General features: G+C 39.1%; 1 protein-coding gene across 5 annotated transcripts in view; it reads left to right on the top strand.

Moving 5' to 3' along the window:
* Positions 1–16,972, top strand: part of Ecpas (Ecm29 proteasome adaptor and scaffold) — a 117,177-nt gene that overhangs the window by 13,092 nt on the left and 87,113 nt on the right. For all 5 annotated transcript variants that reach the window (XM_090330425.1, XM_090330424.1, XM_090330421.1 and 2 more), the window contains 2 exons: positions 11,009–11,139; positions 15,860–15,976. In XM_090330425.1, coding sequence (XP_090186551.1) covers positions 11,009–11,139; positions 15,860–15,976 — 248 coding nt within the window. The remainder of the gene's footprint in view (positions 1–11,008; positions 11,140–15,859; positions 15,977–16,972) is intronic.

Below are 16,972 nucleotides of genomic sequence, written 5' to 3'. Positions count from 1 at the left end.
AGGTCTTCGTGCATGCTAGGCAAGCACTCTACTACTACTAGGCCAAACTCCCGGCCTGCCCAGGATTTGCTTTTTTAAAGCCCCCCCCCTTTTTTTTTTTAACTTTTGTGAGAGATCTAGGGTTTGAACTCAGCTTGGGGGCTATTCCTGAGGAGGTCAGAATCTTATGCACTGGGCTAGGCTAGGCTGGCCTCACCGCAATCCTCAGATCTCAGTCTTTTGAGTAGCTAGGATCGTAGGAGTGAGCCATTGGTGCCCCAGCTAGGTCTTTCTTATCTTACATGGCATTTGATGCCTCTTGCTTATTTATCTATTTAATGTTTATTTGTTTATTTAGTTATTTAATGCTTTTATTTGCTTAGCTAGTGCCAGGGCTGAACTCAGAGCCTCATTCTCTGACTTGGCTTGCTTGTTCACAGCTACTACTTTACCACTTGAGCCATGTCTCCAGTCTGGCATTTTGCTGGTTAGTTGGAGGTGTTTCTTTGACTTTTTCGCCTAGCTTTGAATTGTGATCCTCAAACTTTGGCCTCTGAGTATAAGCCACTGACACCTGGTCTGCTTATATTTTTTTAATGGATTTAACAGAAACATCCTCTCTCTCTCCCTGTCTCCCTGTTTCCCTGTTTCCCTGTCTCCCTCTCTTTTTCTCTCCCTCTCTCCCTGTCTCCCTCTCCCTGTCTCCATCTCCATGTCTCCCTCTCTCCCTCCCCCTCTCCTCTCTTTATCCCTCCCTCCTTTTCTCTCTCCCTTTTTCTCTCCCTCCCACCCACCCTCCCTCCCTCTATATAGTTCCCTTTCTCTCCTCCTGGGGCTTGAGCACAGGGTCTGGGCATTGTCCCTGATCCTCTTTGTAGTCAAGGATAGCACTCTACCACTTGAGCCATAGTACTACCTCTAGCTTTTACTGAGTAGTTTATTAGAAATAAGAATTTCATGAAATTTTCAGTCAGAGCTGGCTTCAAACCGTGATCCGCAGATTTCAGCCTCTTGAGTAACTGGTGCCTGGCTATTGTTGTTTTATTTGTTAAGATCTTCCATTTAAGTTGTGCACTGGTGGCTCACATCTAAATAATCCTAGCTACCAGGAGGCTGAGATCTCTGTTCAAAGCCAGCCCAGGCCGGAAAGTCTGTGAAACCCTTACCTCCAATAAACTACTAAGAAAAATCCTGAAGTGGCTCTGTGGCCTAAGTGGTAGAGCACTAGCCTTGAGCAAGAGAAGCTCAGGGACAGAGTTCAAGTCTGAGGATAAGCCCCCCTCCCCTAAAAATATATATATTCTGTTGTAAACTGGCTTAAGCAAAAATGATACATGCAGTGAATCTGGAAACCTTGTGAAATCAGCACCTTCGAGAAGGATTTGGAGCAAGGGACTAACTAGATGTTATTCATATTTTCTTCCTGTTTCTCTGTGCCTCCATGCCAGTCCTCCTCCTCCTCCTTCCCCCTCCTCCTCCCCCCCTCTTCTTCCTCCTCCTCTTTCTTCTTTTTTTTTTTTTTTTTTTTTTGCCAGTCCTGGGCTTGAACTCAGGGTCTGAACACTGACCTTAGGCTTTTTTTTCTCAAGGCTAGAAGCTCTACCACTTGAGCCACAGTACCACTTCTGGCTTTTTTCTAAGTATGTGGTACGGAGGAATCAAACCCAGGTCTTTGTGCATGCTAGGCAAGCACTCTTACCTGCCCCCTGCCAGTTCTTTTTATAACAATTTCTTTTGATGTTGTACTTCATAGGAGGCAGAAGATGCCATGTCATATCCGCCAGCCTACTGTGCAGGTCCAGTCACTCAGAGGAGGCCTGACTCTTTGATCCCAATTCTAAATGCCCCATGAAAGTTGCATCAGGGATCCATTTCTAACACAATGGTTGTGGTCAGGGTACAAAGCATTGTACTTGGTTGTCTAGGAAGATTTAATATTTTCTCTATCCGTACCCTGCAGAAATCATGATGCCGTTAAGCAATGTGCAAGAATCATTGTGTTCGGAGGTAGACTACCACTAACTAGCTTTGCAATCTTGGTCACCGTAATTTTTTTTTGCCCCTATCTGTAAATTGGAGCTAATTTTACCTCTTTCAGAGATAATACTTTGGAGTATAGTCTGTTTCTAGTATGCGTCTGGAATGTAGGGTCTCTTTGGGTTTCTGATTCTGTCATTTGTTTAGTGACTTTTGGCAAGCCATGAGTTTCAGCTTTTCATTTATAAATGAAGATATCTTTTTTTTTTTTTCTTGCCAGTCTTGGGTCTTGAACTCAGGGCCTGAGCACAGTTCTTGGCCTTTCTCAAGACTAGAGCTCTGCCACTTGAGCCACAGCACCATTTCTGGCTTTTTCTATGTATATGGTACTGAGGAATTGAACCCAGGTCTTTGTGCATGCATGCTAGGCAGGCACTCTACCACTAGGCCAAATTCCCAGTCCAAGATAAGTGTTTTATACCACGTTTTTCTGAGACTCAAGTCACATGACTGCTGTGTGCCAGTGGCTAATATCTATAATCTTAGCTACTCAGGCAGCTGATATCAGAGGATTGCTGTTCAAAGCTAGCCCAGGCAGGAAAATTCGTGAGAATTTATCTCTCATTAACCACCAAATAGTCAGAAGTGGAGTTGTGGCTAAAATGGTAGAGCACTAGCCTTGAACACAAAAGCTAAGGGATAGCACCTTGGCCTTGTATTTAAGCCTGAGCTCTAGCACACACACAAGAAGTCATGTGACTATGGTGTATATGTGTGTGTGTGTGTGTGTGTGTGTGTGTGTGTGTGTGTGTGCATGTGCGCATGCATGTGAATTAGAGAAAAAGAAATTATACTATTAGGAAGAATATTTCTTTGTAAATTATATTATTATCACCTAATATATTTTTGTGTAACTTGCCAGCATTTAAAAATAATCTTGTAGCCTTGGATTATTTACTGATTTATGATGGTCTAGTATATTTAGTTTTCTTTTCACCCTCTGCTTCTGCCTAAGACCCTAACTTCATTTACTTAAGCAAGTGCTCTGCCACCTTAGGTTCTTGTTTGCGTTTTAAAATATTGATATCTGTCTATCCATCTGTCTTTATTTGTTTGTTTGTTTATTTATTTATTTATTTTGGTCAGTCTTTGGAGCTTAGACTCACTATCCTTGGGCTTTCTCAAGGTTAGAGCTCTATCACTTGAACCACAGCACCACTACAGCCTTTTCTATGTGTGTGGTAATTGAGAAATCAAACCCAGATTGTCTTGTGTGGTAGGCGCGCATTCTACCACTAGGCCAAACTCCCAGCCCAGAAAAAAAAAATAGATATATGTGTTTGAGCCACAGCTCCATTTCCAGTTTTCTGGTGGTTAATTGAAGGTAGGAGTCTCATGGAGGCTTTTCTGCCTAGGCTGGCTTTGAATTGCAACGTTTAGATCTCAGCTTCCTGAGTAACTAGGATCACAGGCATGAGCCACTGATGCCCAGCTTATGTTTTCATATTCAGAAAAGGATATGTAAAAATAATCTATGTAGAGAATTTAATTTGACCTTAAAAACTGAAACCTGTATTTCAGAGGTAAGCAAAAGTTTTTCTTTTTCTAGTTCCCTCAGAGAGATTCATGCTTATAAAGTAACCTAGTAATGACATATACTTAAACAAACTACAAAGAATCCTCTAAAATTTCCCCCACAGGGATTATCACTACCTTAAACATAGTACTTGTCTGTGTTCCTTTAAGAAGTTGTATGCTTTTTTTTTTTTTTTTGCATACTTTCTAAGGAATGTTTTGATGTTCACATTGCCCTGAATAGATGATAACATCTATGGACTCTGGTTTACTGCTACTGCTTTTTCTGTCCTTTTCTGCGGTGTTTTTTTTTTACCCTCACAAATATAAGTGTGAATTAAAAGAAAACCCTTAATGAAGGATATTGCTTAATTCATCCAGTGGGAAAAAATTGTTTTTCCTCCTTAACTCAGAAGTAAAAAAAGCTGTATATTTTGGGTACAGTTTTGAAGAATGAATGGTTTGTTGTTCTCTGAAAGAATTTAGTGATTTCAGAAATACAAGTGGCTATAGGTAGTTAAACAATTGATATCCTTGAACTTTCTTCTTTTTTTCCTTTTTTTGGGGGGGGGGAATTGCTTAATTTATCCTAAGAGCTATATCGCTGAGCTAATACCTACCTCTTGAGTTTTTAAACATTTATTGCTCATTTTATACTTAGAGGCAGGAAGGTCTCTCTTTTGTCTTTAGAGAAATTAAAAACAGATGCATAATAGGAATTAGGGAATTATTTAAATAAAAATAAATAAGTAAGTTTGTTTTTATTGCCAGTTGTGGGCTTGTGTACCACTTCCTACTTTTTTCTATGTATGTGGTACTGGGGTTTACCCGACTAGAATCCTCCTACTTATCCCTCTTTGTAGCTAGAGTTACCAGTATGAAAGACTATAACTGTAATTTTTTTTTTTTTGCTCTATCACTTGAGCCACAACACCACTTTCAGCTTTTTTCTATGTATGTGGTACCAAGGAATTGAACCCAAATCTTCGTGCATGCTAGGCAAGCACTCTACCACTAGGCCAAACTCCTAGCCAACAACTGTCTTTTTTGTTGTTGTTTGTTTTTGTTGGTTATGGAGCTTGAATTCGGAGTCTAGATAGTATCCCTGATCTCTTGTGCTCAAGGCTAGAGGTCCACCACTTTGAGACACTGCTCCATTTGTGGTTTTCTGGTGGAGATAAGAGAGTCATACCCTTTCCTTCCTGGGCTGGCTTTGAACCTTCCTTCAGGTGTTAGCCTCTTTTTTTTTTTTTTTTTTTTTGCCAGTCCTGGGCTTGAGCTCAGGGCCTGAGCACTGTCCTTGGACTTTCTCAAGGCTAGAGCTCTACCACTTGAACCTCAGCACCACTCCCGGCTTTTTTCTATGTATGTGGCACCAAGGAATCGAACCCCGGTCTTCGTGCATGCTAGGCAAGCACTTTAACCACTAGGCCAAACTCCCGGCCCAGGTGTTAGCCTCTTGAATGGCTAGGATTAGAGATGTGAGCCATCAGTGTCTAGCCCTGGCTTTTTTTTATGGCCAGTCCTGGGCTTGAGCTCAGAGCCTGAGCACTGTCCTTGGACTTTCTCAAGGTTAGAGCTCTATCACTTGAGCCTCAGCACCACTTCTGGCTTTTTTCTGTGTATGTGGTACCGAGGAATCGAACCCAGATCTTGGTGCATGCTAGGCAAGCACTCTACCACTAGGCCAAACTCCCTGCTCCCTGGCTTGTTTTTAGCGTGGGATCTCGGAAGCTTTTTGTCCTGCTCGTTTTGAGCCACCATTCCTTTAATCTCTTCTTTTCAGAAATTGCAAATGTGATTTGTTATGCCTGGCTTAAACATGGATTCTCTGAAAAAATTATACTCTCAAAAAGAAATATATTCTGTATTTTTTTTGTTAAAATGGCATGTTTTCTTTTGTCAGATTATGATTTTCCTTCAGAGATGGTCATATTCAAATGTACATTTATAAAGTGGCCTGGCTTTCTGAAATAATATTTTCTGGGCTTTTCTGCCAATTATCTTTTCATTGGAAGATTACTTTTTTCTCGTTCAAGATAATGAGAATATCCTTATTACCAATGACAATTCTAGGGAGAGTAATTTCATTGTTTTACTGTACATATTTGGATTTTGTGTGTATATGCTGGGGATTGAACCTTGTGCATGCTTAAGTACTCACTATAGCTCTGATGTACAACTTTGTCCCTTATTTAGATTTATGATCCACCAGAAATTGATTTTATGTATGGTATGAAGAAAGAATTATTTTCCCATATTGCAATAAGTCATTTAGCATTGTTTATTAAAAATATCATAATTTCTTTACTGCAGTAGGTAAGATTTGATGTAAATTTGTTGTGATGTTTATGTGTGTGAGGAAACGTGTGTGTGTGTGTGTGTGTGTGTGCACGTGTGTGAATGTGTGTGCGAGTTTCTTTGTTTCTTGCAACTGGTTTATTTATTTTTGTACTAAACTGGATTTGGGTTGTTGTAGCTTTTAAGCAAGCCTTGAGATCTGGTCATCTAAACTGTTTTTCCTTTTCAGGATAATTTTGGAAAATCTGGGTAAATGTTCTTTTCATTTTTTTTTTTCTTTAGGACCATCTTTTAGACTCTTTGTAAGTTGTAGAATCAACTTTTGAGTGTTTTTCAAAATACCTTTTGGTTTGTTACTGGCTTGTACTGTTCATAGATCAGTTGGGGAAAATTGACAGTTTACTGGTATTAGGTGAGTAATCCTAGTGCAAAAGGCTTGGGGTCAGAAGTGTTTTGGCTGTACTGGAGTGTTTTAACTTCAGGCCACACACTTGCCATGAAGACATTCTACTACTACTCTGATTTTCCCCCTCTCCCTTCTGGTTATTTTGAGATAACAGTCTTGCTTTTAGCCTGGGCCATTGCTTAGACTGAAAATTTGCCTATTTTATACTTCCCATCATAGCTGGAATAACAGACATAAGCCACAATGTCCAATTTCTGTTGAGATGGAGTCCTGCAGACTTTTCTTCCTGGGTTGGCCTGGAACTGTGATCTTTTTTTTATCTCATTTGCTATGTGGTGAGAATGACAGGCATGTATCACTATTCCCATTAATGGATTGAGAAGAAGTCTTGTATGTATGTCTGCCTTGGCCTTGAATTGCTATCTTTCCAATCTAATTGTGATCTTCCCAATTGTGGTCTCCTCTGGAACTTAAGATTTCAGATATGTGCCACTGGTTCTGTCTTAGGGGTGGAACCCAAGTATAAATACAGAATTCATTTATGTCTCATGTGTACCTTATACACATAGCCAGAGGTGATTTTATATGGTGTCTAGGGTTTTGACTATGACCAGTCCCATTCAGTGAGATCATATTATCTTAGAACATTTTGGATGGTGGAACTCTTCAGATTTTGGATTAGGATTCCTTAGATGTGTTGAGTTTCGTGGTCTGTGAATCTGGTATTCTTTTGGTTTTCCTTAATTTCTTATAGCAGTATATTTTAATTTTCTACACAGTTCTTGCAAATCCTTCTCTGAATAAATTTCTGGGTATTTGATGTGTCTTGATGTTATTGTAATAGGTGTTTTCAATTAAAAAAAATATGTAGCCCAGGCCTGCCTCAAATACATAGGTCTACTTTCTTAGCCTCCTAAGTGCTGGGATTACAAATGTGCACTACCATGCTTGACTCTCAAATTTTATATTTTAAAGATTTGTTGCTGGTCTGTAGAAAAATCAATTTTTGTATGTGGTATTATTTTAGCAATTTATCTGTAGATTATTTTGAATTTCTCTCTGCTGTGATATCACCTGCAAATAATGAAACTTCTAATTTTAACATATTTTATTTTTCTCATCTTAATTCTGTGAATATAATTTGCAATAAAATTTTAGTAGAATTTTCAATAGTGAACATCTTTGTCTTAGTCTCAAACTCAGGGTAAATGTATTTGGTATTGTACTTTTTTTTTTTTTTTTTTTTTTGTGGGTCATGGGGCTTGAACTTGGCCTGGGCGCTGTCCCTGAGGTATTCAGCTCAAGGCTACTGCTCTACCCTTGAGCCAAGCCTCACTTCCCATTTTCTAGGGGTTATTTGGAGATAAGAGTCTCAGGTGTTTTTGTGGCCCGGCTAGCTTTGAACCTTGATCCTCAGATCTCAGCGTCCTGAGTAGCTAGGATTACAGGTATGAGCTGCCGCCTCGCCTGCCTTGGCATTGTACTTTTAAGTGTAAAAGTGTAATATTTACTGTAAGGAATTTTTTTTTTTTGCCAGTCCTGGGCTTGAGCTCAGGGCCTGAGCACTGTCCTTGGGATTTTTCTATGTGGTACCGAGGAATCGAACCTGGGTCTTTGTGCATGGTAGGCAAGCACTCTACCACTAGGCCAAACTCCCGGCTGTAAAGATATCTATATCTATATCTATATCTATATATAGATATAGATATATATATCCTTTTTTTTTGGTCAGTCCTGGCCTTGAAATCAGGGCCTAAGCATTGTCATTGGGCTTTGTCAAGGCTAGAGCTCTACTGCTTGAGCCTCAGCACCACTTCCAGCTTTTTCACTGAGGAATTGAACCCAGAGCTTCGGGTGTGCTAGACAAGCACTCTACTGTTAGGCCATGTTCCCAGCCTACTCTAAGTTTTTTTTTTAAACTTCTTTATCAGATTAAGGAGGTTCTCTTTCCAGTCTATTCAACATGGATAATTTAGTTCTATCTAATCAACATGAATCCCTTTTCTGAACATATACAAATGGTCACATTATTGTTTATTCTGTTAATGTGGTTCTACAGCAACTTTAAACATTCTTAGAGTTCCCTTCCCATTTTTGCCTGATATGTCATCTTTTTTTTTTTTTTTTCTTTTGCCAGTCCTGGGCTTGAGCTCAGAGCCTGAGCACTGTCCTTGGATTTTCTCAAGGCTAGAGCTCTACCACTTGAGCCTCGGCACCACTTCGGGCTTTTTTCTATGTATGTGGTACCGAGGAATCGAACCCGGGTCTTCGTGCATGCTAGGCAAGCACTCTACTACTAGGCCAAACTCCCGGCCCATATGTCATCTTTTTTATGTATCACTGGATTTTATTTTCTATTTTACTTATTATAATTTTGACTTTTTTTTCCTGTATGTTCATGTGACATAGTACTTACTTCCCTGTCTTGACTTGCTCTTTTTTGGTTTCAGGGTTATTCTGACTTCATAAAACAATAGGAATAACCTTTCTGGTATGGAAGAGTTTATGAAGATGCATTTATCAATATTCATATATAAGTTCTTTTTCTTATGGGGAAATATTTAAATAATACATCAATTTTTTTTTTAGTACTTTGAAATGACTCCTGGTGGCTACAAAGATCTCAGTGCTTCTGCTTTTAGGAATGATTAGTTGATCAGTCTTCCTTTAGAAGAGTATTAGGAGAAATTTGAGGGAAATGTAAGAGTTATTCTTATCACAGAAATGAACAGTTATCAATTAGTGACCGTGTTGTTTTCATTAACATGACTCATTTCTATTGATTATACTTCTTTCTATTTTTCAAAGTAAATAAATAACTATATTAGTTTATCTGGAAGTACTTTAGTCTCTATAAACAAGTAAGGTCTTCTATAAATGTGTTTCTAAATGGAAGCATTATAGATAACAACAGAAAATATAAAAGTGTAGAACTTGAGTGCCTTTTTACAAAAGTATATGTGTATAACTATTACCCAAACCAAGACACATGGGAAGCACCCTTGTTGCCATCCATAATTTGGTAAAAACCTTTAAAAAGCAAACATGACCATCAAAGTCATGATAATCAGGATTCAGTTGATGTCTTGAGCATGCATGTAATCCTAGCTATTCAGAAGGCTGAGGTTCAGAGGATCTCAGTTGAAGTCCAACCTGGGCAGAAAAATCTGTAAGACTTCATTTCCAAAATAATCAGGCAGAAGGCAGGCTAGAGGTATAACTAAAGCAGGTAGAATGTGACATAAGCAAGCAAGTCCAGCAAGTGCAGCATCCTCAGTTCAAACACTGGTAGTACCAAAAAGCCAAACCAAAATACTTCCTACCCCAAAACCCAAACTCGATAATATCATTGTAGCATCAGATTTTCCTACCCCCAATGGTGGGGATTGAATCTAGGACTACATGTTAAGAACACCTGAATTTTTTTTTTTTTTAACAATAGTTCCTTACAATGAATTGTCTAGGTATTTATATAGGCTTGCCTCATTCTTTTTTTTTTTTTGCCAGTCCTGGGCTTGAGCTCAGGGCCTGAGCACTGTCCTTGGACTTTCTCAAGGCTAGAGCTCTACCACTTGAGGCTCAGCACCACTTCCGGCGTTTTCTATGTATGTGGTACCGAGGAATCGAACCCGGGTCTTCGTGCATGCTAGGCAAGCCACGCTACCACTAGGCCAAACTCCCGGCCATAGGCTTGCCTCATTCTTTCCTTCCCTTCTGCCCTGTAATGCCATGGCTGAAGATACAGGGTTACTTGCTATCTAGTCAACCACAGTGTGGGTTTTATTCTATGTTCCTCATGGTCTCACCTAACCTGTTTGTCTTAGTGGCTCTCTTGATGGAAACTGGTCTTAACTCTGTGTAGTTCAGTAGTTCAAACACAGTAAAACACAATACTGGATAGTGCTTCTGTTTTTGGAAAAACTTCATTTGTTCCATGGTGTCACCAAAAATATGTGGTGCCTGGCATCTGAAATTCTTGCCTTGTTCTTCCGTCTAGCAACTGAGTTCTTTGAAAACCTGAGTAACGTTGTAAAAAAAGAATTCTGATCAGGGGCGACTCCTGTGATCATAGCTACTTAGGAGACTGAGATTTGAGGATTGTAGTTTGAAGCTAGCTTAGGTAGGAGGGTCCATGAGATTCTTATTAACTCCAGTTAACCACTGAAAAGCTGGAAGTGGAGCTGTGGTTCAAGTGGTAGGATCCTAGCTTTGAGCAAAAAAGCTCATGGACAGCACCCAGGCCTCGAGTTCAAACCCCATGACCAACCAAAAACAAAACAAAAAACAAGCAAAACCCCCAGAGAATTCTGTTCCTTTTGGCTTTGTTTCTGTTTTTTTTTTTTTTTTTTTTTTTTTTTTGCCAGTCCTGGGCTTGAGCTCAGGGCCTGAGCACTGTCCTTGGACTTTCTCAAGGCTAGAGCTCTACCACTTGAGCTTCAGCACCACTTCCGGCTTTTTTCTATGTATGTGGTACCGAGGAATTGAACCCGGGTCTTCATGCATGCTAGGCAAGCACTTTAACCACTAGGCCAAACTCCCGGCCCCTTTGTTTCTGTTTTTATTTTTAGAGACTTAAGTAATTAGAATAGCTATAAGAACAAATTAGGTACAATACTTTCTTAGTGTTGCGTTCTAAACTTTGTCACAGTCATTCCTATACAGGACTAGTTCTGACTGAGGACCTGCAATATAGAAATAAAAGTAAGCAAAAATAGCCTTGCTTAAGTTTGGTTTGCCAAGTTCTGTTTTGTTTTGTTTTTTATATTATAGATCAGCTTGAACGGGTCTTTTTACGACTTGGCCATGCCGAAACAGATGAACAGTTACAAAATATTATATCTAAATTCCTTCCTCCTGTTTTGCTTAAACTGTCCAGCACCCAAGAAGGAGTACGAAAAAAGGTAAGCAATATGTTGGGACTGTCGGGGGCAGTTAACTAGTAAGTAAATGCATATGTATTGTGAAGTGAGTTTTCAGTTCCTATTGTTGAAATATAGGCCCATGATTCTAAATACAGTTTTTCGGGATGAATAATTAGTGTAAATCAGCTTTCGTGATTTAAAAGTAGTTTGTATGCTTAGCATAGCTACATTTAGTCCCAGCTATTCACGTGGCAAATAAAATAGTCACAGATTATTCGGGACTGAATACAGTCCTGATTTAACATCTATGTCTTGATTCCAATATGGAAGACAGTATGGTAAAGGGAAAAAATACTCTTTAGCCATTTGCTAATGGTGAATAAATACAAACCTAACTAAAGGAAAGTAAAAAATAGTCTTCAAAAGCAGATTATTCTTGAATAGCTTGTTTTATTATTTTGCAAAGGGCTATTTAAAAATAATTGGGTAACTCTAACATTATTATTTTAACTTTTTTTTTTTTTTTTTTTTTTTTTTTGCCAGTCCTTGGGCTTGAACTCAAGGTCTGCACTATCCCTGAGCTTATTTTGCTCAAGGCTAGCACTCTACCACTTGAGCCATCGTACCACTTCAGCTTTTTCTCTTTATATGGTTCTGAGAAATTGAACCCAGGGTATCATATAGGCTAAGCAAGTGTTTTACCACTAAGCCACATTCCCAGCCCCAATATTATACTTTTTAAACTGTTCTATATGCAGCATTTTCCTCTTGATTTATAACATGGCTCATTACTAGTCTTCTGGTATATTTGTAATATTCTTGTCTGTTAGCTATCATCAGGTTTCAACTCTTGGGGAAGGATCTCTAACTAGTTGGCATCAAATTCCTGGAGGTCTGACCTTAGACGGATTGTGAGGCCTGATTTAGGTTCAGTGGGGAAAGAGTATCTTTAAGAATGTCTTTTCGGGGCTGGGAGTTTGGCCTAGTGGTTAAAGTGCTTGCCTAGCATGCATGAAGACCCGGGTTCGATTCCTCGGTACCACATACATAGAAAAAAGCCAGAAGTGGTGCTGAGGCTCAAGTGGTAGAACTCTAGCCTTGAGAAAGTCCAAGGACAGTGCTCAGGTCCTGAGCTCAAGCCCAGGACTGGCAAAAAAAAAAAAAAAAAAAAAAAATACTAGTACAGGGCTGGAAGTTTGGCCTAGTGGTAGAGTGCTTGCCTAGCATGCACGAAGACCCGGGTTCAATTCCTCGGTACCCCCACATACATAGCAAAAAAAAAGCTGGAAGTGGTGCTGAGGCTCAAGTGGTAGAGTTCTAGCCTTGAGAAAAAGTCCAAGGACAGTGCTCAAGCCCTGAGCCCAAGCCCAGGACTGGCAAAAAAAAAAAAAAAAGAATGTCTTTTCATGTATTTGCGGTATCTGTTGTTAATTCGTCATTGAGGTAGATGTATGTTTGGTCATGTCATTCTCTTATTTAAAACCTTGTGAGGCCTTTTCTTATCTAGCAAAGTCTAAAAAGACTATTTACTTAGTTTTATCGTTAATAATCTTGACTGAGTGTTGGTGAGAAAACAACTCTTATGGGGGGAGATTGGTATTAAACAAGTAAATACCACATAGTTATAATTTATGATTCTTGCTAAGACAGAAAAAGAGTAGATTCACTGAAGAACATATTTGAGGGTGTGGTTTGGACTGTTGGCAGGAGGCCTCTTGGTATTCAGTAACCAGCAAGGCTGAGAGATGGGAGAGACCAAGTCAGAAAATCTGACTTGGGGTTCTGAGTTTAGACTGAGTGTGATGCTAAGGAAGTCCACTGTAGTGTGTTCAGTGGGTGAGAGGAAGACAGATAATTTTAGTATGTATTAACTTTTTAAACTCATTTACTTATCTTAGGATATTTTGTTTGTTTTTATTTTCGTTCTATCTATCTATCTATCTATATCTATCTATCTATCTATCTATTTATTTATTTATTTATTTTGCCAGTGTTGGGCTTGTGCTCAAGGCCTGAGAACTGTCCTTGGACTTTCTCAAGGCTAGAGCTCTACCACTTGAGCACCACTTCCAGCTTTTTTTCTATGTGTGTGGTACTGAGGAATTAACTTATGATCTTTTTTTTTTTTCTGGTTCTGGGAATTGCCCCTAAGTTTCTTTTGCTCAAGGCTAGTAGTACTCTGCCACTTAAGTCACAGCTCCACATCTTGCTTTTTGGGCAGTTTATCGGAGACATCTTCCCTGCCCTGGTTTGCTTTGAATTGTGATCTTCAGATCTCAGCCTCTTTTTTTTGGTGCCAGTCCTTGGCTTGAACTCAGGGCCTGGGCACTGTCCTTGGACTTTCTCAAGGCTAAAGCTCTACCACTTGAGCCTGAGCACCACTTCTGGCTTTTTTCTATGTATGTGGTACCGAGGAATCAAACCCAGGTCTTTGTGCATGCTATGCCAAACTCCCGGCTCCATCTCAGCCTTTTGAGTAGCTAGGATTAAAGGCATGAGACACTGGTGCCTGGGAGATCATGTTTAATTTTTGATTATATACCCTTTATTTATTTATTTTTTTATTCTTTATTCTTTCTTATGGAGAAAATCTATTCCTGTTCCCTGTTTGCAATTGTATTAGTACTATCAGAGTTATTTAGCCAGTCCTGGGGCTTGAACACAGAGCCTGGGCACTGTCCTTGGACACTTTTTGCTCAAGGCTAATGCTCTGCCACTGGAGCCACAGCACTACTTCAGGCCTTTTCTGTATGTGGTTCTGGGGAATTGAACCCAAGGCTTTGTGCATGCTAAGCATGCATACTACCACTAGGCTATGCTCCTGGACAAGAGTTATTTATTTTTATTTGTTTATTTTTTTTTTTTTGGTACTAGGTGTTAACCTAAGATCTTTAGAATGCTATCACAGAACACAGATTTAAACTTTGTTTATTGGCATATTGAAAGGCAAACGAACTTTTACATTGATTTTCCTTTTGTTAAGGATATTATTTTTACTTTTTTTTTTTTTTTTTTTTTTTTGTGCCAGTTCTGGGCTTGAGCTCAGGGCCTGAGCACTGTCCTTGGACTTTCTCAAGGCTAGAGCTCTACCACTTGAGCCTCAGCACCACTTCCAGCTTTTTTCGATATATGTGGTACTGAGGAATTGCGTGCTAGGCAAGCACTTTAACCACTAGGCCAAACTCCCGGCCCTTATTTTTACTTTTATTAAAATTATTTCTACTAATAGGATTACTGTTTCAATAATAATAATAGTAACAATGATTATTTGTATAATAATAGTAATAGCTACTTTATGTCAAGAGAATTCTGTGGAGTTACATTTTTACATGATAATGTAAGGTAAGTCTTTTTCATATTTTATGGATAAAACAGGTTTGGGGTGATTAATGAACTTAAGACAGATAACGAGTATAAACTTAACATGTAAGGATGGCTGCCAAATTAAATACTTAAAAAATTATGGTATTTGTTTAAAAAGCTCAGAGCCAGGAACAGCCTCAGCTTATCAGTTTGTTTATTCCCTATAGTTATATTGATATGTGGTGTTTAGTTTCATTTTTGAGTTAATTAATAATTAGTAATTTAATGAGTAATTTAGTTAATTTACAAGAGCTTTTTTTTGTTGTTGCCTGGGAGCTGTCCCTGAGCCCTTCAGCTCAAGGCTACCGCCCTACCCCTGAGCCATAGCCCCATTTCCAGTTTTCTAGTGGTTTATTGGAGTGTCACGGACTTTCTCAAGGCCTAGTACTCTACCACTTGAGTCACAGCACCACTTCTGGCATTTTTCTATGTATGTGGTATCAAGGAATCGAACCTGGGTCTTCGTGCATGCTAGGCAAGCACTCTAACACTAGGCTAAACTCCCCTCCCCTCGTCAGTCTTTTTATAGTCTGCATGTTGCTTCCCCTCCTCCCCCATTACTGTCCCTAAGCTTCTTTTGCTTAAGGCTAGCAGTCTACCATTTAAGCCACAGTGCCACTTCTGGCTTTTTCTGTTTATGTCATACTGAGGAATGGAACTCAGGACTTCATGCATGCTAGGCAAGCATTCTACCACTGTAAGCCACATTCTTAGCCCAGCATGTTGCTTTTATAAATTCTTTTTTAACTTGCAGATTCATTTATTTTTAAAAATGATGTCTTTTGCTTTTTATAAATTCTTAATAGTCTGAGCTTCAGTTGATAGGGGTGCTAGATTATGTTAGTCCCTTGTACCTTCTTATACTTGCTTCTCCACTTGGAATTCATCTGCTTTCCAGGACTCCCAGTCCTGTCACTTTCCCCCAAAACATTTCCTGAGCTTGCAGACCAGTAGGAACTGGAATACAGTTGGATCTTATATATATATATATATTTTTCTTTTAATGGTATTCATGATGTATTATTACAAGACTCTCAGATTTTGAACTATCTTTCTGACATGTGAGGTTTCATGTTTTTAAAAGAATAAAATGGTGGTGATACATATCTGCAATCTCAACTTCTTAGAAGGTAGAGGTAGGGGATTTTGGTTCAAGGCTGGCTGGATAAAAGCCCCAAAAAGATCCTATCCGAAAAATAAACTAAAGCAGAAAGGGCTGGAGGCATGGCTCAAATGTCGATTACTTATCTAGTAAATTCAAGGTTCTGAGTTCAAACCCCAGTACAGACAAACAAACAACAAGAAGAAAGGAAAAGGCAGCTAAAATTGACTAAATATTATCTGAGAAATGAATTTGTTTTTAAGATATGATTGATAACTTCTGACTCTATTTTAGGTAATGGAACTGCTGGTTCATTTGAATAAACGTATAAAAAGCCGCCCCAAAATACAACTCCCAGTAGAGACTTTGTTGGTTCAGTATCAGGATCCTGCTGCAGTTTCCTTTGTCACGGTAAGTGTTGTTTTGAAATATTTTTCTGACTTACTGTAAGTTTTCCTAATGTTTATTCAATGTCACTGATGTATTGGCTTATAATTTTATGTCAGACTACTTCTAAGTAAAAATATAGTTTTTTTTTATAATATGCCATTTGGTTACTGAGTTTTGATCCTGATGAAATACTGCTTTAAAGGAAATAATAGTAGCAGGGTAATACATAGATGTTCAAACTGGGCAAGGAAATGTGGTGAAGTGACTTTTCAGGTGTGTTGCTATGAAAAAGAATGATCTCATATAGAATCTATAAAAAAAAAGTTGATCTAGAAATTGAAAGTATTAGTTACCAGGGGTTGGGGAGAATAGAAGAAGAGGGATGGAAAAAAGTTGACTAATGGGTAGTAAATTACATTTAGAAAGGAACAAAATTTTCTGCTGTGCTATCACACAGTAGAGTGGAGCACATACAGCAGTAGGATGAAGTACATAGACCAATAATGTACTTTATGTTTTCCAAAGCTCGAGATGCCAGCTGTGGTGGTGTAACCATGTAATTCTGTCTGTGTGATTGAGGAAGTAGGATTATTTGAACTCAGGAGTTCCAAACCAGCTTGGAAAACATAGCAAGATCTTATCTCCAACAACCACAAAAGCCAAAAAAGATCAGCACAATTATAACAACCAAAAAAAAAAAAAAACTTGCAAAAAGTTCAAGGAAGGGACTGGGTGTTACTGGGCGTTTGGCCTACTGGTAGAGTGCTTGCCTAACATGCATGGGGACCCTGGTTCGATTTCTTGGTATCATACACATAGAAGAAGCCAGAAGTGGTGCTGTGATTAGCAAACAAAACAAAAACCAGTTCAAGGAAAGGGCTGGGAGTGTAGCCTAGTGATAGAATGCTCACTTAGCATGCATGAAGCCCTGGGTTTGATTCCTCAGTACCACGTATACAGGAAAAAGCTGGAAGTGGTGCTGTGGCAGAGCTCTAGCCTTGAGCAGAAAGTGTCCAA

Source organism: Megascapheus bottae, chromosome 3, assembly GCF_031878675.1.
Source record: "Megascapheus bottae isolate mThoBot1 chromosome 3, mThoBot2.hap1, whole genome shotgun sequence".
NCBI lineage: Eukaryota > Metazoa > Chordata > Mammalia > Rodentia > Geomyidae > Megascapheus > Megascapheus bottae.
Note: the sequence above shows the minus strand (reverse complement) of the source record. Positions and strands in the feature narration are given on the sequence as shown.